The 22,820-nt window shown below is 30.7% G+C and overlaps 1 protein-coding gene across 1 annotated transcript in view; it reads left to right on the top strand.

Moving 5' to 3' along the window:
* Positions 1–22,820, top strand: part of LOC111621508 (DDB1- and CUL4-associated factor 1-like) — a 118,963-nt gene that overhangs the window by 22,334 nt on the left and 73,809 nt on the right. The window contains exons 2-9 of the mRNA XM_023363666.1: positions 7,788–7,926; positions 11,812–11,888; positions 16,727–16,800; positions 16,879–16,992; positions 17,065–17,202; positions 17,536–17,715; positions 21,022–21,228; positions 22,716–22,817. Of these exons, the coding sequence (XP_023219434.1) occupies positions 7,817–7,926; positions 11,812–11,888; positions 16,727–16,800; positions 16,879–16,992; positions 17,065–17,202; positions 17,536–17,715; positions 21,022–21,228; positions 22,716–22,817 (1,002 nt within the window). The 5' untranslated portion in view covers positions 7,788–7,816. The remainder of the gene's footprint in view (positions 1–7,787; positions 7,927–11,811; positions 11,889–16,726; positions 16,801–16,878; positions 16,993–17,064; positions 17,203–17,535; positions 17,716–21,021; positions 21,229–22,715; positions 22,818–22,820) is intronic.

Raw genomic sequence — 22,820 nt, 5'->3', positions numbered from 1 at the left:
ATATATATATAATTTAAAAAAATTTTTCTTTATATCCGTTTCTTCCAGAATTGCTTAAATTTTATATGGGAATACATATGACTTTAATATAAAAAACATTATTGACATAAATGAGAAAAGATGGCAAAATTTAGACTTTTCAGAAGAATTTATAAATGAAGTAAGATTATATCTGCAAATTTTAATTGGGTAGATTACAAAGATATTTTAAAAAGTTAGAAAAACTTAAAACGATTTGCTGGTGTTTCAATTTCTAACATCTGTTTAAATTGGTCAAAAAGAATCAGCCACTGACATGAGCGTATTCAATGTCATTGGTTTTGGTATCAGTCGGTCCAATTACATGATTAGTTGGGTTGGTCCAGTTGGTTCTATTGGTCATAGTGTGAAATCAGCCTGACTCTTCAGGTACCCCTTCAAACAGAAGTCTGGAATAACCAAATCCAATGACATTGCTGGCAAGTGAATGTCTCCAAATCTGGAAATCAGCCTACTGGGGAAATGCTGCAGGATTGCAGTGGACTGCCAGGCAGTATGGAATGGTCATTCATGGAGTGGGTTTTTTTGGTGCTCACTATAGAAGTGGGTTTTTTTGGTGCCTGTTTATATTTCCAGATAGTTCAAAATAGGCCTTGTTGGATATCACAGTCATTCAAGATCTGTGGGTTGGCTGCTGAAAGTCCTAGAAAATTTGTGGTGATGATGCTTTGATGCACTTTGTCCTGTTCTTTCAACTGTTGCATTATATGGATTTTGTAGGGATGAAAGTGCATATCAGCATTAATGATGCATTGTAGTGAGCAAACTGACATTCCAAGTGCCATTGACTGCCTGTTGGCTGTTTGCAGAGGACTGCAGATTAGTGCATACACCTTGAGGGGTCTGGTTTTTTTCACCATCTGTTATTTTCAGTCTTTGTATCCTTTGGTAGAAATAGAGCCCTGTTTCTGCTTCCTCAGAGACTTCTTGATGGCGCGCGTTCCTGAGCCTTCCAAGCATCATTGTAACATCTTGGCGTTAGCTGAGCTCCTGTGTTGTACCTCTTTCTCATTTGACAGGCAACCTTACCTGTAACATAAAGGGGTATTGATAGGTAGCCTGATTTCTGGCACATTTTGTGATTGGTGATTTGTAAGTTGGAAACTGCAGTTCTTCCACATTTCATTGAACCCATCGCCCTGTATGCAAGATATGCAGACAACATACTCATCATCTGGCACCCCAACCTGACCTACACCTATTGAGCAGTACAACCACAACCCTTATGTCATCATACTCAATTTGGAGCAAAGCAGTGGTATGGGGGCCATTTACTGGATGTAGATATACAACTTGATCAGTGGCACTTCATAACCTATGTATACAAGAAACTTACCTTTCACCCATTTTTCATTCCAGCCTCCTCGCATGACTCTGTTCATTACAGCATTCAACACCTTGATCCAAAGGATCTTTACCCATTGCTCCAATATTCAGGATAGGGAGAAAAAATATTACATCCTACAGCAGGCATTGCTGCACGGATATGCTCAGTAATCTATTAAGGTTCTTATTTCTCACTACAAAGCCTATCACACGTCTGTGCATATACTACATCCAATGCGCCTGATACGGATGTTGACTTTAGAGCAGTCACATATAACAGCACTTTGGCCCCCATTTACAGAGAAATTGCCAAATTTTTCAGCTTTTGTTTGGAATTTAAGTGGTGCAGCACAATTTTTTCTCTCCTCCACAATGCCAACGACTTCAAAAATTGGCACTATATCCCAGGAGTATACTTAGTTCCTCTAAACAATTGCAGATTCAATACTCCCTGGCATACATTGGGGCTACGTGTAGACACATACAAACATGCATTGTGAGGACATCAAAAATGGCTGTTTTTCAACTGCTTTCACTTCTTATGATTCAGAACCTGGTGTGGATATCATCTTTCATCTATCCAGGATCCTTCATTCTATGAATGATAGGATCTTCTTATGACATTTGGAGAAATATGAGATCTACAAGGCTTCGTAAAGAAATGTGCCATCAACTATAAGGACACTGAGTCATTCCCACCAGTTTGGAAGTTCTACATTCATCAGCACCTAACTGATGATGTTCCTTCTGATGCAAATTCTACGATGTCATATGCATCAATCAATAAACAGGTGCTACACCTATTAAATGTCATGTGTGATTCAAAATGAAGAATTTCATCATAGAATTGTGTAAACAATCATTCATCATACTGGTGTGAGAATTAAGAACCTAACCACAAAACCTGAGGATGACCGGTGAAGACGGTAGAAAATGTTCGTTTTTAAATTGAATTTTGCTGGTATATTGGTAATTTTGTGGTTAGGTTCTTAATAGAATTGTGTGATTCAAAATGAAGAATTTCATTGTAGAATTGTGTGAGATAAGCCTGGGGCATAGGGGCTGTTCTCTAAATGCCACTTAATTGGCACAAGTTGTTAAAACCCAACCTCGGTGTCATCGGATGGCGATAGGAGGGCAAAAGCGAGTGGAGAGGTCATGGTTAAGTTGATAGGTGTCCAGATTCGGAATGATAAGATAGTTTGACAGGTTTTAATAAATAAACAAAGCATTTATTGAATATCTAAGGCTAAACATAGATGCAGATTATACAGATTCAATAAGGTTAAATGCAGTTAAATTGCAAATTATTTACAAAAAGACCAGCAACTAGTCTAACTTCTATGTCGCATGCGTAATTTCCTTATTGCAGAGAGAGTATACAAAGTTTCTCTAGCCCCAAAATACCTCTCAGTCTTAATGGAGAGCCGTATGTGACAATTGTTTTTTTATGAAAGATGTGGAAGTCCTAAGTGTCTTCCTCCATTGTCTTCTGGACAGGATTGGAAGAAGGGAGACAAAAATGGACACTGGCTCAAGAATAACTTTCTGTGTCAATCGATTGCCCTGTGTTTTTGGTGACTCCAGCTTTTATAGCTTTATGGTGGGAAAGGGGTCACAAGTTCGTCCTTTGTTGACAATGACTGTGTTCTTTTACAACTAAGTGTCAACTTTCCCACCTGATTGTTGACTTTAGAGGTGACATTATCCAATTCTCTGCAAGGAGAGTTTTTCTATTGGCGGATGTTTACATTAAATGTTCAAAAAAACTATTTTAACAGTTTACACATTTAAAAAAAAAGGGTTAACATTGATATTAAAAATTATTTTAAAATCCGCAGTCTTACAATCGTAATATTCCACTTGAAGATGTCTACTTGAAGGTAGATGAAAAAAAAGAAATTATTTAATGGTTTAATTGCTGGGGTTTGGTTGATATTGTGAATAGTTTTTTGTTTGCTTGTATAACCTGTATTGTGTTGTTGTTGATCTGGATAATTATATTGTAAAAATAAAAAAGTTTGATTTTTGTACAGATTTTTTGTACAAATCCGTAAAGGTATAATATAAAGAAGTCAGGTGAGTGGATAAACATTTTTGGAACTGTATCTTCAACTTTAGATTTAAGACTCAATAACAAACAGAGAACAAGATCAATTTAAATTAAGATTCATTGGTTAATAAGCTAAAATAAATAAAATTACACAATAAATATCACAATATACCAAAATAAGAAATAAAGTTAAATTATACTACACCACAACACCTTAAGTTGCTGAGAAAAATTTATTAAAACATAACTAACAGAAGAATTATAAAAATATATATATATATATATATATATATATCTTGTACAATGTATAAAAAATAAAATAAATCAACAAATAGATATAATATTATATATCATGTAATAATATAGTATATAACATATGAAAAATGTAAAAACTTCAAAAATAAAAATCAAGGCATAAGTTGTGAGCTCTTAAAAAAACTTTTTAACTAAGTACTTCCACGCAGATGGTAGCCCTTCTGCATCCCTTGCATTAATGCACGTGTCTTTCAGCTTGCCCTTATAAATTTCGATCTTTTCTGCACTCATCGCCAAAGTCAGGGAGTGCATGGACTTACGATATCTGTCTCTTCCCATTTTACTATGGAGCCTTCAGCCTGTGCCATCTGAGATAATATTGTGGCATTGGATCCCTTATTGATATTATATTTGTGCTCCTTCAGTCTGATTTCCAAATTTCTTGTAGTAATACCAATATAGTTTTTCCATCTGAGGTATTTTTTTGAATGAATCAAGCCCAGTGATCCCTCTTTCCATTGAGGTTTCCCAAGACTCTGAATTTTTTAGGACAAAGTTTGGGCTTTGTTTTAGAACTTCTTTGATCTTCATCGGGACTTCTATTAGGTCCCAAAGGATGAATGTTGAAAGATCACTCTTAGCTACTCTTGTTGTTTGTTTCTTAAGGATCCATTTCATTTTTTTATTATATTTCTTCCTTAAATTAATGAAAGAAATTTCAGACCTCAAAAAGTCCAAATTGATTTTGAAAAGAGCTCCAAACCTATATAAGATATTAAGGAATGGCAAGAACAGCATTAATAAAGAAGGAAAAGCAGGAGTGTACAGAATTCCTTATGAAAACATGGAATAAGGAATCAAGAAAAACTATATTGGTGTTACTACAAGAAATTTGGAAATCAGACTGAAGGAGCACAAATATATCAATAAGAGATCCAATGCCACAATATTATTTCAGGTGGCTCAGGCTGAAGGCTCCATAGTAAAATGGGAAGAGACAGATATTGTTAAGGGCAAGTTGCAAGACAACGTGCATTAATGCAAGGGATGCAGAAGGGCTACCATCTGTGTGGAAGTACAGTGGTACCTCAGGATACGAACGCCCCAGCATACGAAATTTTCAGGATACGACATGAAATTCGAACATATTTTTGCTCCACGATACAAACAAAAACTCACCATACGACGTTACATTAGTTCGCAGCGCCATTTTTTATTCACTTCTGTTCGCGTGTTTGCTTCGTCGTGGAAGGATCTCGCTCGATAAAGGAAATCTTGAGGTATTACCAGAAAGTGACTGATTTTATTGAAAAGAAATATCCCAAAAAGGTTCACACTGGCCGTATTGCTGCTCAGAGTAATGGCATTTGCTTAAGTCATTTTAGAAACATTTTAAAAAGTAGGCAAAGCCAAACCTCTTTGGATAGATATTTTACCAAGCGACCTCTATCGAGTGAAAGTGCTGGTGGAAGTGAAGGAAAGAAAAAAAAAGCAGTGAATAAAAATTTTTAAAAAAATATATAAAACAACACTAATTTTTTAATCTTTTCTAAGTTATTTTTAACTTAGAAAAGATTATGTTTACTTATGATTATGATAAAGATTATGATACTAAAACTTAACTTTTATGTTATGTAACTTACATAACATAAAAGTTAAGTTTTAGGATCATTTCCCTTCTCCCTCTCTTCCGCCACCAGTTTATACCTCCACCGTAGTCTATCTTGAAAGGTAAAGTGCAAATAAAACTATTATTTTTATCAATTATTATTCTATTATGGTTATTTATACATTTACAACTACAAAATGCATTTTTCAGTGTTTTCCTTACTATAGTTATTTTTATTAATTTTTAATGTACTACTTAGCTTTAATTTGAGTGTGTTTTTTGTGTTGGAACGAATTATTTGGTTTTACATGTAATCGTATGGGGAAAAATGATTCACCTTACGACATTTTCATGATACGATCCCAGTTTCGGAACGGATTAATTTCGTATCCTGAGGTACCACTGTACTTAGTTAAAAAATTTTTTAAGAGCTCACAACTTATGCCTTGATTTTTATTTTTGAAGTTTTTACATTTTTTTGTATGTTATATACTATATTATTACATGATATATAATATTATATCTATTTGTTGATTTATTTTATTTTTTTATACATTGTACAAGGTATATATATGTTTTTTTTTTTTATAATTCTTCCGTTAATTTTGTATTTGAATTTGTTCCATTGTATTTGTATTAGAATTTATATATTCTATTTTTAGAATATCGTTATTTTTTTTCTCTCAATTAACCTGAGTATGTCCAATTGATTTCACCGAAAATGTTAGTTACATTTTAATAAATTTTTCTCGGCAACTTAAGGTATTGTGGTGTAGTTTATTATTTGCTGACTGAGTTTCGTTGAATGTTAAAATAAATTATGGAAAAATTTAAATGATCATATGTTTCCATTGAAATTTATAGGCATTTTGTGGGAAATTGCCAAATTATTTTGAGAAGATATTTGAAGAAACTGAAAATACTTTGATAGATGATTTCTCGTTTATCTTTTTGTATCTTTCTGTATTTCTTCTAGTAGCTGATTATATAAAGTAAAACCCTGCTTAATGCAGGGGATGCGTTAAGCAGGGTTTCCTAGATGACAAAGCACTAAATGAAACAGCATTAAACGAGGTCATTTAACATAAAGTAAATAGAGATAGGGGAACAAGCAACCGAAAATAGAAAAATTTTACTTTAATTTTAAGTTATATTATACAAATTAATATAAAAATATGTTAAATAACACAAACATATGCACACAGAAATGTATAATAATATATTAATTAGTTCAATTTTTGCGATGAAGGTCCTGACATTTCTGAAATTCTTATTATTTTTTTTTTTTTTGCAATAAAGTTGTGAAGTTTCATTTGTTGCTTTTTTCTTTCCTTCAGCAAATGTCGGTAGCAGAAGATCTCATCCAAAATGCCTTGTTTTGCTTTTTCACTCCTTTCAAAATCTGGATCGTTTGCTACAATTTGATCAATGATTTTGATTATCTTACCAAACTTTTACTAAGGAAATCTGTAGAGAAATTTTTTGGGTTCTTCGTTTTCAGAATCTCTATTTTCCAGTTCCACATGAATTCCATGTTCTGCTAGTTATTGAAGGTCATCGTTGGTAAGGCTCTCACCAGAAATATGCTGTAAATTCTCAATATCTTGCTTGTCTATATCTCCTAGTCCTGCTATATTGATTAGATTGAGTTTGCAAGAATACAGCGATAGGTTCTTCTTGTTGAGAATTCTCGGATACCTTCAGCCATAACTTCTTCCACGCTTCATTTGTGCATTTATCAGTTTTAATTCTTGCCAAGCAAAGCTGTTATTGCCTATGGTATCCATGATGTTATATTTTTTCCAAAATTGCACCAAACAAACATAGATTTAGGGAGAGTACACCTTTTTGCCACTTTTTTCTGATTGGTTTGTGTTCGTAAATAATCGTATTATGTATGAATCTATAAAATTCCGCGATAATTTAAATCAGAGTAAATTTTGAGCTTTTTTTTTTAGGCTTTGAGCAGACCGTGTTATATTGAATCAACGTTAAGTGAGGCAGCATTAAGCAGGGTCTTACTGTATATCTATTTTATGATATGAGTAAGAATTATTGTTTCAATATTTGATCTGTAAATGTGTTAGAAAAGTTACAATAACTGGATATCAAATGTGTAAAACTGAATTTTTCACTTGTTTTAGTTGATGTGAAATATATATTTGTTGGAATTTTTTTCTGGTTCTTAGTATGTTAGAGTTTGTTTATAGATACAACTAGTTTACTAGTAGAGATTGTCTTAATATACTTTGGAATTTAAATATAATTCATTTATTAATGAATAGCTTTGTAGAATGTCTACATTAAATTAAGTTGTGAAAATAAAAAAAATTAATCATGAATGGATTAACCAGTGTACAAAATAATTCTTATTCACTTGAATGATTGATTTGTAAGAAATGTCATTTGCATTGAATACTTTCTTTTAGAAATTTTATTATATTTTTAATAAAAAATTATTTTATATTTACATTCAACTAAATTGCAAATTTTCAATATTTTCAGATAAAATATTTTATTTTTTCAAAACAAGAATGTCAGTTTTAGATTCAACAGTAGAACTTGTGCAGTTGTTAGAAAATTGGGAAGCTGAAAATGGAACTAATGCTGATCCTGCTTTCAAACACATACCTACTCTTACCAGGTATTTTATTATAGCATTTAATGCTAATTATTAATTTTTAATGATTGATATATAAATTTTTTTTAAGTTTTTGAAGTAAAATTTTTCCATTAAAATGGAGAATTGTATGCACATTATATACTATTAACTCCTTCTTGTCCATTTTTAAAAAAAAAATTTTAATTAAACATAAAAAATACTTAAAACTGAAAAAAAACGAAAGAAATGGTTAATTTTGGTTAAAAAGCTTCATCATTTAAGTTCCTTTGTCTCGCCTTTCTGTGAAATTTAACACTGATGAGTCATTGTTTACACATCTGGATGACCTTGAACACAGCTGGAGTCCGATTTCCCGGGGCATTCTCAGACGTCGCGGGAGGACAAGGGTTTAAACTAGGGTGACTACAGTTTCGCCATATATTTTTAAATATTTTTAAAAAATTATAATTTTTATTGCAATTTCCGACCCCCCAATTAATTAAACATATATATAATAAAATCTATTAATTAAAAAACTATCAGAGGTCGTTTTTGACATCAGAAAGCAGCTTTAAATAACTTTACCAAAGGAAAATCGGTGCACTACAACTTTAGAACAATTAATTAATTTTGATAAAAAACTCCCATTAAAAAATCATTAAAAAGCAATAAAGCATGAAGCGCGCGTCATTATAAGGTGATTAAAATCACGATAAAATTTTTTCGTGCGGGCAAAAAATTCTGAAAAAATTTGGGGACCTAAAAAACATTCCAAAAATTCAAAAAAAAAATTTCAAAAGTGGCCTTAACAACCGTTTTTTACGTAACGCTATGAAACTTGCTCGAGTCACACTCGAATGCGGCTCAGAAGGGGTTAAATATCAGTGTCCATCAGGGCCTGCCAAGCAACTGACAAATTCAACTCATCCTTGTGATTGATGCACATGGTGGTGAGGCTAGATTTATAAATGGAAATGGCCTCTAACCATCTCAGGTGTTCAGGGTGAGGCAAAGTGAGGATGACCCTTGCTTGGTTAAAGGCCGCTTCGATATTATGATCGGCCATATAAATAGCAAGGGCCATGGTATTCCTTGCATACTATATGTCTGCTCAATGTTCATGCACTCTGACTCCCAAAGTATGCTTGGTGGAGTCAATATAAATAAGGTCCCTATCACATCTGTGGTCCCTAAGAGGGATAGAGTAAATGCCTGGGAGTCTGTTCCAGTTGGGGGAGTCTTTCCCATTGCGGAGGATGATCAGACATCTCCTGTATGTGATCCAAACATGCCTTTTATTGGCAATCTCCATATATAATGATTTAATGTATGGATTGAATCGATTATAGGACAGTTAGAGCACAAGATCCTCCTGCGGTTCCTTCCAAACACCCTTTTATATAGAGGTACATAGATGACATCATCATTCTATGAAGGACTGACTGTACTAGATGTGACGGTGTTTGTAGAATCAGTTTGGTCTCAGTTTGTAGAATTGGTTGTTAAAATGATTTTAGATAAACCTTGGTAAATAGTTACCAGGGCTGAGGATATTAGTAGATCAAGCCCTCAACTCTGACTTATAGAATTTTAGAAAGTCTGACTTCAATTTACATTCTTGCCTCTAAATAATAATTTAAAATATACTTTGGTTATATTAATCCATGATCGGGCTATTTTTTAAGTGAATCATCAGACACTCTTGTCAAAACTGAAAATACTTATGGTTTTTTTTACATAGTTTTTTATTATCTTCACTATTATCATAATCTTCAACCACAATTAACACACACAATTTTTCCATCTGTGGTTACAGTAAAGTATTCAATCTTCTTAGCCATCTTGTATGAGTCTTTTGATGATTAAAATTTAGAATTAGCTAACACAATGTATTTGAATATATATTTCTGAAAAGAAAAATCAACAGTAATTAGTAATATGCAAAAAAAGATCATGATGTAGGCAATCATCATAAAATAAGATTTTGCATTGCAGGAGGCTCCTATGACACAAAAATATTATGTTAACATTTTTATCAGGAGCTTAACATAAAGTATATAAAGAGAAAACCTGCATCTGAATTGGTTCATTTAACTGACTCTTGTGTTCTGGTAAATACATAAAAAATTGGGATCAACCTATACTTGAGGAAAAGTTCCATATTTTGTATATAAATACTTCTCATGAAGTTTATTGACTGGACAGCCAGAAAAATCATCCACTTAGCAAAAAGACAATAGGGAGAACTACACTTGAAGGCATTAGACTAGTTCAAAGCTTCATTATCATATGTCATTTGTGCCAATTTTAGGATTTCTGTAGTAGAAAGACACACTTTAAAATAAAATTTAATTTTAATATTCTGTTTTTCAAATCTGTAACACAGCAATATGAACATAGTTTATATTAGATAACTTTCCAAAACTGGTAACTGATATTAATTTAAACACACATACCAGCATACTTCAAATTACTAATTTTTACTAATGTTTTCATCTGTATATAACAAACATCTTCAGTGTATATAATGCAGAACAAAACAGATAAATTAAAATTGAAGGTTTTATGAACACATTACAAATTCAGTTTAAAATTATTTCTCAAAAAAAATTATGTCTACAGACAAGAAATGAGAATATTTATAAATAAACTTTGTTATTATGTAAAAAATTTTTTTTGTAGTATTTTTTTTTTTAATCTAAAAAAATTTTCTGTTAGCTGAGGATGATTTGAAACAAGATCAAAAACGTTATTAACAACCTCAACTTTAGCTGTTTATTTATTTTGTTAGTATTATTAAAAAATATACAGTATATAAGAGTGGATCAATAAATAACCAGCCAAAAGTAACAGCATTGAATATAAACATTTTATTCTAACAATAATTGTCTTAGTTGTTCAGGCACTTATATGACTGTGACTCAAGTCTACATAATTTTGCATTCAAAGAATGTACTGGGACACTGGTGGAACCAATCATAGACTACAACTTGCACTTCATCATCCAAGAAAATTGCCTGTCTTTAAGTTTGCATTTTTTCAGTTCCCAAAAACATGAAAGTTGTAGGGTGACAGGTCAGGACTGTAGGGGAGATGCTCAATCCAAACTGCTCATCCAAACTGCTTTAGCAGGTTCTTTGTCCTTCTGGCCATGTGAGGACATGCTTTGTCATGAAGCATGATGATCTCATTTGTGTCTGTAATGCAGGCAAAGTATGCATTAATGCATAAACTGAACAAGGAGATGCTTCTGATGGTTGAAAAAGAGGGTAAGCAGTGTGGCTGCATATTGTGGATGTCCTAATTATTGCTTGTCTTTCATGCTTATCAGTTCTTTGCAAAATTGTTTTGCTTACACCTTAACCAGGCAAGACTTAGGTGTGTGGACCATACATTTTTTGCATTTGCCAGTGAATCCACAACTGCCAGAAACTAGGAACATGATTACACCATGCTGTTCAAATTTTTACACTTCCATTTTCCACCATGATTGTGTGAACAAATGACAGGCTATGGATATTTGCCTTATATAGAGATGTACAGTACCTTCCTTTCTTTGTGCATTCACATGCGAATTTCTGCTTCATTCAATGCTTATTGGCTAATAATTTATTGATTCACCCTTATATATAATAATTTCATTAAAATCTTTAAACTGATATATGTTGATGTACTGTACTTCTTATTTGAGAACAAATAATTTTTTAAAATATAGTATTTAGTCTGTGTATTGTCATAAATGGATTTATTGCAATACACATACACATTCCATTTACTAAATTAGTAATTGGAATTTAGTAAAATCATAAATTAATTTATGGTAAATATATAAATTATGGTCAGGTCTTATTCTAATATTTACTTAATGTCATAATTACATAGCTTGTAAATTATTTCTAAAATGTCTATTTTAAATGTATTTGATAGAATTGCTGAGCTAGTAGAAAAAGAAATGGAAGCTTATTTAAAAATGGATCCTGATCCTTTTGATGACCGACATCCAAGTGAGTGTGAAATACAAGAAATGTGTTCTATATTCTGGAACTAACTTTACATTTTAATTAACATAATGTTAATTAGAGCATAATAGTTTCATATCTATGAAAAAATTTTATGAAACATATTGTATGTTTTTTTAAATTGATGCTTTAATCTGATTACAAGGCTAAAAACATTCAATTTTAACCAGCAAATCTATAAAATCAAATGATTTTGGCAATCACTGCAGCCATTGTCAAGCTATGAAATAATAGAACTAGGGATTTCGCTAGCTTTTTCAAATCTGTAGTTTTTATTGCTAATGTTGTCTTGAAAATGGTAGCAAAACAAGTAATGTAAAAAAAATGCTTTTAACATAATAAAAATTGTAGATTTTATTTTATATCAGCCAGTACAAAATTAGAAATGCTATAACTTACTCATAGTTATACTAAAGTCACAATTGAAAGTGTGTCTGATTTTCTGGCACTGTACAGTAAAGGCTGCTTGGAAATCAAATTTTTTTTGTGGTGGACCATTGATTGACATATTCATCAAATTGATAACATTTATTACATCTAGTCTATTGCATATTGGTGTTGTAATGAGATTCATTTCACTAAAACCAATATAATAATAATTTCACTTAAAATTATCACACAGCCATCTTGATCTGCTACACTTGTTCCTTCTATCTGTAGATACACAGTAGCCACTTGTTATATTGCAGATTTGGATATGTTTTTTTTTTTTGTCGTCCTCCAGATAAAGCAGGGTTTGTCCAACCTTTTTTCCTACTGGGCCAAATTAGAAATTTAGGTATATTCAGTGGGCCACAAAGGTACTTTATATAAATATATGCTTTTAAAAGTTTAAAATGTGAACATCAAATTTTAATAACAAATATATATAATTACAAAGAATACTGTATTATTGACAGTAAAAACCATTATACTCATACAAAATAAAAATAAATTCAATGCAATTTTTGACATTTCCTTTTTTTTTATAATATTGTCAATATCTGCTTTTATGGTACTAAATCTTAATGCTAAGAATGTTAGTTAGATGGGAATCACTCAACCTATTTCTTTTAGCAGTTTTGATGTTTTTATTGCATGAAAAGAATTGCTCACAACAGTATGTACTATCCCACATGCATAGCAGTTTTCTAGATAAATTGACAATTTAATTAAATTTATTGAAAGATTGAACTTTATAAAATTCAAGAAGTTCTCTATGATAAGTTTTCAAAGATTTGCTTTGTAGTTCAATGAATTCTAGATGGTATTCGGCTGGTGCTTCCACATAATTAAATGAAAATGAATGACTAAATAATTTTAATTCAGTTTCTATTTTTCTGAAGTCAGAAAATCTGGTTGTAAAGTCTTTTAACAGAACTTCACATAATTTGCTATATTTTTCAAAGTTAACAGGAAATTCTTTTCTTTGTAATAAACTCTGAAAATGCACAAGTTCACACGGCAATTTTATCATGACAAATAAGGCAGATAGTATTATTGCATGTTTCAATTATGAAATATTTTTCTGGCCGAAAGGTATTGAATTTTCTCTTTTCTTCTGTTATTTTTGCTTTCTTAGTAGTAGATGCCATGACCAAATTCTTGGTTATTAAAATTATAAATTTAAAGTTGATGAAATAATTACGAATATAATTGGAGGTTGAAGACATTTAAATTATTACATTAGCAAAAGAAATATACATACATACATACATACATACATACATACATACATACATACATACATATAAAATAATCTGTATTATATACCTGTAATTAGAAAGAATGTCAATGGAAAGGATGCTAATTTATTCTTTATAGAAATAAAGAATAAATTAGCCCCTTCAACTTTTGCATTAGGCCTAGCCTTGAGTCACTAAAAATGGCTGGCACTCTTTTGAAAAGAGGGATTATGTATCTTTTTCATCAGCCTGATGAAAAAGATACATAATCCTCATTCTTTGAGCCTGATGAAAAAGATACACAATCCTCATTCGTTGCTCATTCTTTATCAATAACATCATCACTTCATTACAAAAATCTTTGAAACTGAAACAATCAAAGTGACAGACCACGCCACCAACTTTTTTGATTGGTCAGTTACAAATTATGTCATGAATTATGTCATTACGACATCAAAGTGTATCCAGTGAATGAGAATAATTTTTATGACATACTTTACGAAAATAAAGGAAAATGTACCTAAAAAATTTAGGGTACAGTGGGTTGCATAAAAATATTGAGTGGGCCACAGGCAATTGATACCTTAAAACAGGATCCCTGTTTTAAGGTATCAATTGCCATTATTGAATTTCTCTTTCGCAACAAAATATAGTATTTTATTACTATCAATGTCCTTGAAACTACAAACAATAAATTCGTGAAGATATAAATAAGCAAAACAGGTGGATAGATCAATTATCATTTATGTTTTCTTTTGATATTAAAAGTTGTTTGTTTATTGGTTTTAAGTACTGTCTTTTCATTTACAAGTTTCAGTGAATTTGAAATTTTACACCTTTATGTAAATTGACCCAATCTGCAAGTATGAAATTTTGAATTCACTGGGTAATGTGTAAGAAGAAAATTTCTTTATTACTGAACAGAAAATTCTAAAATTTTTATACAGTAGTAATTTTATTTTGCTTTTTAGAGAATTTTTACTCTTTGTAATTTTATAGGTTTTGATGTTCTGTTATATGTTCAATATTTATTTTTTAAATTTTCAATTACAACATCTATAATTTTTATTGAAAAACATAAATTACAGTCGACCCCTCCATAACATGGTTCATATAGTTCGGATTCCTATATGCCAGCGAAAAAATTGCGACATTATTCGTACAAACACGCTAAAAAACCTTTTATAATTCAGTAAAACGTCATCGCCGACTCATGTCGCGACAGGATTGGTTGAATCAGACCAATAGCGGATATTGTACAAACTGTTGAGTTTAAACGAGCAGCAGACCTACTAAAAACCATTTATTATTTAATGTCCATAAAAATTATATTTATATTAATGATGTCTCCAAAGTTCAGCGCATTTTTTACAAAAAAAATAATTTATCAGGAAAACGTGAGCGTCATTCAATGACAAAAACAAGCTTAAGTAATGACATCGTCGAACGGTGCACACTTGGTAAGTAATCCTACAATTTTTTGTTTATAGCATAGTTTATGTGGATTATTCCCAAAAAATTATACATATTTTGGAAATGTTGAGTCGAATTAGTCTAGAATCGATTAATTTTATGGAAGAAAACCTTTCAAACAGCCGTAGTCCTGCATATGTGCCAGGCTGTGATTGGCTCATGTATTTAATTAAGGACTCTTAGAACATCAATTTCATAAAGAATGGAACGTATCTACTGTGTTATAGGGGGGTCGACTGTACATGAATTTTTAATAAGCAATTTATTATGAAATATAGTATTGTATAATGAAATTGCAATTGATATTTTGTTTTTATATTGACAGTAGTTAAATGTCATTGTTAAAGAAACAATAATGCTAAATGAGCATTCGTGGTATTAATGTTTATGTAAACGTCAATTAATAAGATAAGACCATAAATAAAAATTCAGTATTGAAAAACTAAACTTATTTTATATCAGAAACACTTGCTGATGAAAGAATAGAGGATAGAGATTGCATAGCATGTATAATCTGTTTAGTAAAAGCCTGGAATTTTTAGTACTTGGTTGTATCATGCTTTTTCTTTATCATCCAACAAGCACGATATAATGAGGCACTACTGTATTAAAGCATTTTTGAAGTAATTCTGAAATGTACAAAAGCACATCATCATACAGGAAACTATCACATTTGTTCAAGTGTGAAATTTTCTATTGCTTTTTTGCAAATTTGCAGACAAAAGTTATTGCTAAATTACACTGCTTGTTGCAAAAAAGCAAAAATCCTACTGGTAGTGAGATCCCTATAGAACAATATATATAAACCAAGGGTTTATATGTAATGTTCTGCTATTCCATTAATTAGATGAAATACATTGTAAAATTATTTGAAAATACATAAACATTGACTTTTATGGCATTTTTTCCTGGAAAAAGGTCACAAAATAATTACCTTGTTTCCTGTAAACTCAATGTCATAAATTGAGACTACTTTTAAAGATACAGTTTTAACTATGTAATATACTTAGATGACCAACATAAAATATAGAATTTCATAGCAAAGTTTCTACCAGTTGTAAAGATAGGAGATATTAAAGCAAATGATTATAAAGGAGTCTGCTACATTGATATTAACTATTTTTTTCTAATTTATTTCTAAAAGAGATATAATATATTTAAACTAAAATTTGTGCTTAACTCATCAAAAATTGTTATATTTTAATAAGATGGCACTAATGATATACAAATTCAAAATAAAAGTTAAAATGTAATTTAATTTCAATATTAGGAATTATTGTAAGTCGGGGCCAATAGTTGAATTCTGATTGTTGGTTCCGGGTGATACATTAGGAAGATGTGTTACCTTTGAAAGGAAGTGAATCCGGAGAAAGATATAATCACAGACTTCCAGTTTTTTATTAAGTATTGCAGGAAAAAATGTAGAATTTTCTTCACATGAGTTTAAGTCTTATTTTTTTATAAAACGAATGTGAAAAAGTTTATAGGCAAATAAAATTTATTAAATCCAGGCTCTCACAAATTCATCATAACAAGTAAGTAAATATTAATGAAGTGTATGCTTACTTTTCACCACTTTGCATACAGGAAATATATTTTAGCTGTAAGATTAATTGCCATATGTTAATAAAATATATATTTACAATTATTTATAAACATAAATGGTAAATTAATAATAATTTTTAGGTCGAGCCTATCCAGATTGCACATTAGGACATCTTTTAAAAATTCTTTTTAAAAATGACAATTTCATGAATAAGGTAAGAAAATTGAAATATATTTCTATTTACATTTCCATAATATAATAATAAAAATGGAACATATTTTTATTTTAATAGTTAGTAAATAACTACATTATGCATCGGGATAGTCGCGACTTAAATACAGTTGGTTGCCGCCTGCTTTTAGATATTTTGCCTGGATTGGAAACATCGGTTGTCTTCCAAGATACCGTACGTGTTTTGCTTTATTTGACTCTTGTTTTTAATTTTATTTTTTAAATTAAATTTATTTTTATGTTTTAGGATGGCTTGGTTAATAGACTGTTTCAATGGGCAGAAAATTCTAGTAATCCTTTACAGTCTTATGCAACTGGCTTATTAGCTGCTTCTATGGAAGTACAAGATATTGCAGCAAATTTTAGAGAACAAAATTCCCATTTAGTAAGTTGAATTTAGTCCAATTTATTTCTAGTTATAATATTTACAATTTAAGTATGGTAATTTATATAAGAACATTTAACTGGACAGCTGTAGCAACTATAAAGCTAGGAAAATAAAAATTTAGTAATGTTTATGAATTCATTTGCTTTATAATCTGATGATGATAATTGAAGATGGCTAAAAGCACTTGTTCTTAATAAATGCTATTGAGATTTCTTTTGCTTTATAGCTGATAATTTACAATTAATCACAAATTTTCATACAATATTTTGCCAGTTTAATAAAGTATTTAATTACAAATGATTATATTGACAAATTTTTTTATTAATATAGGTGCCTGTTATGTTAAAAAGGTTACACGAATTAAGTAGTAAAACAGAATCCAGTCAAAAAGATGAAAATTTTTCTATTAGTGAGCGTCCATTTTCAATAGTAAATAAAGAATCTCAAGACAAACTGCCTTCCCATATTAATAAAGAGAAGACTGTAGACAATCTTTCTGAAAAAAGACGGGTAAGGGTAACTAATGATTATGTGAACTCAAAAGTGATAACACAAACTAAAGCAATCTTTTTCAATATTTAAGATTCTTTTTATTTTGTGCTTCATGATCTACTAATACTGAAAGTTTTGTAAATTCATTTACAACAGATAGTTATAGCAGTTACAATAACTAAATTGTAACATTAAAGAACCTTGATTTTGCAATTTGGTTATTGTAATTATTATGTTGATTTGCAACCTGTAGGATATTTACCATATCTTTCAATAAATAGCTAGTTAAATAGTATCTACACAATGATAAATTTTTTATAACTAATTATTTTTATTTAAACCCTATATCATTAGACACTGACTTATTCAGGAAATGTGCATTTCTTATAACTAATGTGTTTGTTATTCTTACTTCATCTAGAATTTAGCATAAATAATGTCATAATTTTTAGTATTTATATATGTTGACCCATCATTTTTAAATAAACAAGAAAATATTTTTTAAATTCTATGTTTTTTGATGATTAAATGAAGTTCATTTCTTATTTTCCTTGAATAAAAATGAATAAATAAACTACAATAACAAACACGTAACCATTAAATATACAGTAACTAACTTTTACTAATATAATGTTTTCAGTACTTTTGATTGACCTTCTTCAGGATAATACATAAAATTTAATATTTTACAAAAAGAACAAAAGCTGTCCATATTCCAAAAACAGTTTTTATAACTTCTATTTTTGGAATAATATGAATTTTTTAAAAACGCATATGTCGGTTATTTATACATATTATACTATATCACACAATATGTGGCAAAACCAATAAATATATAAAACATCTATTACCCACAATGAAATAACCTATGCCTAGAAATATTCTAAATTATACTTTTTATATTTATATTCTTGCATTTGCATCCTCTTACATCTTAAGGCCAGTAATAGACAAATGTTGCTTGCCCACAATCTTCCTAGAGTGCTTGCTCAATAAGTTGATCAGTGAGAATTGATCAATGCATGATTAAAGCATAAAACAACCACTAGACTTAATCCAGAGGCTACAGAATATGGATCTGAAGCAAGAAGAATTTATTACGGTAATGAACTTTAAGGCAATTACTCCTTGATCAAATTGGAATCGTGTTTTTGTCACCTGAGTGACTTCCTACTGAACAAAATCATAAACTCAGGCAACTTGCATATGGAAATTCTAGAGTTGGCACACCTGGCTACATTTTCATTGTTTTTTCACATTCAATGGGCAAGTGTATGAGCAAAATAGAGGAGTACCCATGGGCAGCTCCATTTCCAAGACACTTTGTGAGATGGCATTCAGACCATTAGAAAGAGCAACCATACCCAAATATTGGGAATGGCATTGTTGTTTATGCACTTTATGTAGATGATGTGTTAATAATATGGAAGAAGAAACCCAACATCAGAAACTTTCTGGAAGATATTTATTTGAACACATTTGGATTAGAAATAGAATTGGAGCAGGAAAGCAATGCCGCTGTGCACTTCCTAGACATCTTAATCAAGTTAAAGGGAAACACTGTCAGCACAGATATTTACAGAAAGCCAAAGTATGATGCAATGTTCATACCATGGACCTCACATGCTATAGATTATCAGCATTTAGGGCTCTCACAAATGAGCATATACTCATTGCACCAATATGCAAGATAAGATAAGAGTGCTAGAGTACATTGAGGAGATGGCTTGTCAGGTTGGAGTCAAGAGAAAAATGATAAGGAGAATGATATGCAAATGGAGAACAGAAGATGCAGAGACAAGAAGAAATGATATACAGAACAAATATACTGTTGTTGAATACATGACAACCCTCAGAAATGTCTACAGAGAAATTGGAGTTGAAACTAACAAAAAAAATCATATTTGAAAGAAACTCCATGGTATATGGGATGCTAAGGAACGACAGAGGCCATTGACCCAACATGCAGTCCTGGTGTGTACAGAATACCTATAAAAGATAGCAGGAGGCTTAATGACTTATGCTACATAGGACCCACTATTAAATCACTAAAGCAGAGGATCAAAGAACATAAAAGTAACATCCAAAAGGAGAAGCCAATTACAGCATTAGTGACTTATGCCATNCAAAAAAACTAAAAGAAACCCCACGGTATACGGGATGCTAAGGAACGACGAAGAGGCCATTGACCCGATATGCATCAATGGCGTGTACAGAATACCTATAAAAGATAGCAGGAGGCTTAATGACTTATGCTACATAGGACCCACTATTAAATCACTAAAGCAGAGGATCAAAGAACATAAAAGTAACATCCAAAAGGAGAAGCCAATTACAGCATTAGTGACTTATGCCATAGCAGACCCAGATTTTGTAAAAATAGAATGGAATTGGGCAGAAATGATCCGAAAGATGCAGAATAAGCAAAGGATTAAATATGTGGTGTGGCATGGCACATTCATAAGGCTACAGAGAGGGAGCAGGCACTAAATTATAGAGAAAACATCATGGTTTTACCAGCCTGGAAAGTATTGATAAATAAAATCTAAAGTTGAACAATGTAAGAGGATGAAAGTGCGAGAATATAAATATAAAAATATAATTTAGAATATTTCTAGGCATAGGTTATTTCATTGTGGGTAATAGATGTTTTATATATTTATTGGTTTTGCATGTATTGTGATATAGTATAATACATAAAAGTAACCAACATATGTGTTTTTAGCAAATTCGTATTATTCAAAAAAAATTGAAGTTATAAAAAATGGTTTTGGAATATGGACAGCTTTTGTACTTTTTGTAAAATATTAAATTTTATGTATTATCCTGAAGAAAGTCAATCAAAAGTACTGAAAACATTAGATGATTAGTAAATGTTAGTTACTGCATATTTAATGGTTATGTATTTGTTATTGTGATTAGTGCAGTTACAGAAAGGATTAAGGATTAAATAAACTACTACTAAGTAATATTCTGTATAATTTTCATTTGTAAACATTTTTGAATACATGTATCCTATCTGCAGAACTAAATCATATTCAAACAACTTAATATATTCCAGAAAATTAGTTGAAAGATTTTAACATAATTAATAAAATTATTTAATTATCCTTAAAAATAAATTTTTGAACACATTTGAATTTTTTAATATGATTAAGTTCTGGAAATGAATTATGATTAAAAATACTTTTAGAAATAAAAATTATGTACTAATTCATACAAACAGTTTATTATATTTATTTTTGTTTATACTGTTATTGTTGAATCATTTTGCTTCATGCTGACCCATTATGTGATAATGCATAATTTTAATTTTGTAAATAGCGATCCTCTTCCTTATCTCCTGCTCGCACTACCTCACCATTCAGTGCAGGATGTGGATCGTTGGCATCTTTAAATGAATGTTCTAACAGCAGTTGGGCAGAGTTGGAACATTTTATGATTGGATCACTACAGATGTATCCATTAACTGCCGAAATGCAACAGAGGTTCATTCTACAGTATTTAACACCTATGGGTGAATATCAAGAGGTAAAGCATATTTATAAATATTTATTTGTGTGTATATTTTAATATTTAATAAATGTAAATATTTTCTAAATGTATTGAATACTTAGAGCCTAAATTAGTTAGTTTATTTTAAAGATCTTGATTTATTATTTTTTAACATCAAAAAACCTTAACAAGGTAATGTTTCCCTTGAATTTCCCTAGTTTTGTGAATTAATTTTGGGAAAAGAAACATTGAATACAGTACTGCAGACAATGATAATAGAAAGTACATCTGAAAAAGTTACATTAAATCAGTGTATTTCCAGGCATGGCATGTATTATGTATGATATCTAATCTGTACTTAATTTTGGTCTATGCACTGTACAAGTCTACATGTCAGGAGTCACGCTGTTATTGACGTACATAATTCTTGTTTGCATGGCTCTCATGTCTGGTAATTTTGTAGCATACACAATGCTTTGATATATGTTCAATATATGGGAATACAAAGATCTTCAACATTATAGTTGAGTCCATTAATGGTATCTTGGGAAGGTATTTGGTTCTTTATTAACCCACACCAAGTGCTTTTGAACTGTCCTTGATATGTTCTGATATGAAACAAAGGTTTTTTGAGTCTCAGATTTGAATGTTATGACAGTATATTTAGAAAAATGAAAGTTGTTTTATCATGTCCAAAAACTGGGTGTTAGTTGATTTGGTCTAGGATGGCAATGGCAAAGACTGTGCACAGGCACTTGTCGATTGGCTTAATTTTCTGCAACATATGTATTTTGTATGTGCATAGTTACAATTGCTTATGCAAGACTTTGTGCAGAGTTGTAGTTGGCATTTGAAGTTTATGAGGGTCTTATAAATGGTCTTTCATGGCAAATATTTTCACTTGTTTGTATGGAAAATATTTCAAGGCAAATATTTTCCACTTGTTTGTCTGAGACAAACTGTCACCTCCTCTTCATATCTCTTCAAAACATTCTTTGTAGCCAGAACTTCCTGTGCCATTCATGTATCATTTTAGGATTGGAAAATGGCTTTTATATACAGTGAAATTCTTATGCCACTAGTACAACTGACTTTAACTTGCAAAACCAATTTAACATCTAAGCCTTTTATTGTATTTTGTCATTTTCCTTCTAATGTTTACAAACACTATCACATGGTAGCAGTAACTCTTTCAAGTATATGCACATGAAACATGACACATTGATCAACATTTTCCAACACATTTCATTCACCTATCTGTGCAAATGAATTTTACAGAACAGTTTAAAACAATGGAGATTTTCAGAGAATACCCTGTAAGATCATATTTTCATTTATAATTTAAGAAAGTATGTTATCCTTATTATTGAGAAAATATGATATTTAATATAATAGATAATATAGTTTTTAGTGTGAAGTTTGACATTATGTGAGCTTTCCTTTATTTATATAATATAAATAATATCTTACAAATAAAATGAAATTATATGAATATGTTTAAAATTTTGATTATTATATTTCAGCTCCTCAGTTATGTATTTGAACATAATGCTTTATCTTTAATTCTACATTATGTTAATCTCAAAGAAAATCATGATGTTCGATTAGCATTTGAAGCTCTTAAGGTT

The sequence above is a fragment of the Centruroides sculpturatus genome, unplaced genomic scaffold (assembly GCF_000671375.1).
Source record: "Centruroides sculpturatus isolate CEXI.00-Female unplaced genomic scaffold, Cexi_2.0 scaffold45, whole genome shotgun sequence".
Classification (NCBI taxonomy): domain Eukaryota; kingdom Metazoa; phylum Arthropoda; class Arachnida; order Scorpiones; family Buthidae; genus Centruroides; species Centruroides sculpturatus.
This window is presented reverse-complemented; position numbering and strand designations above follow the sequence as displayed.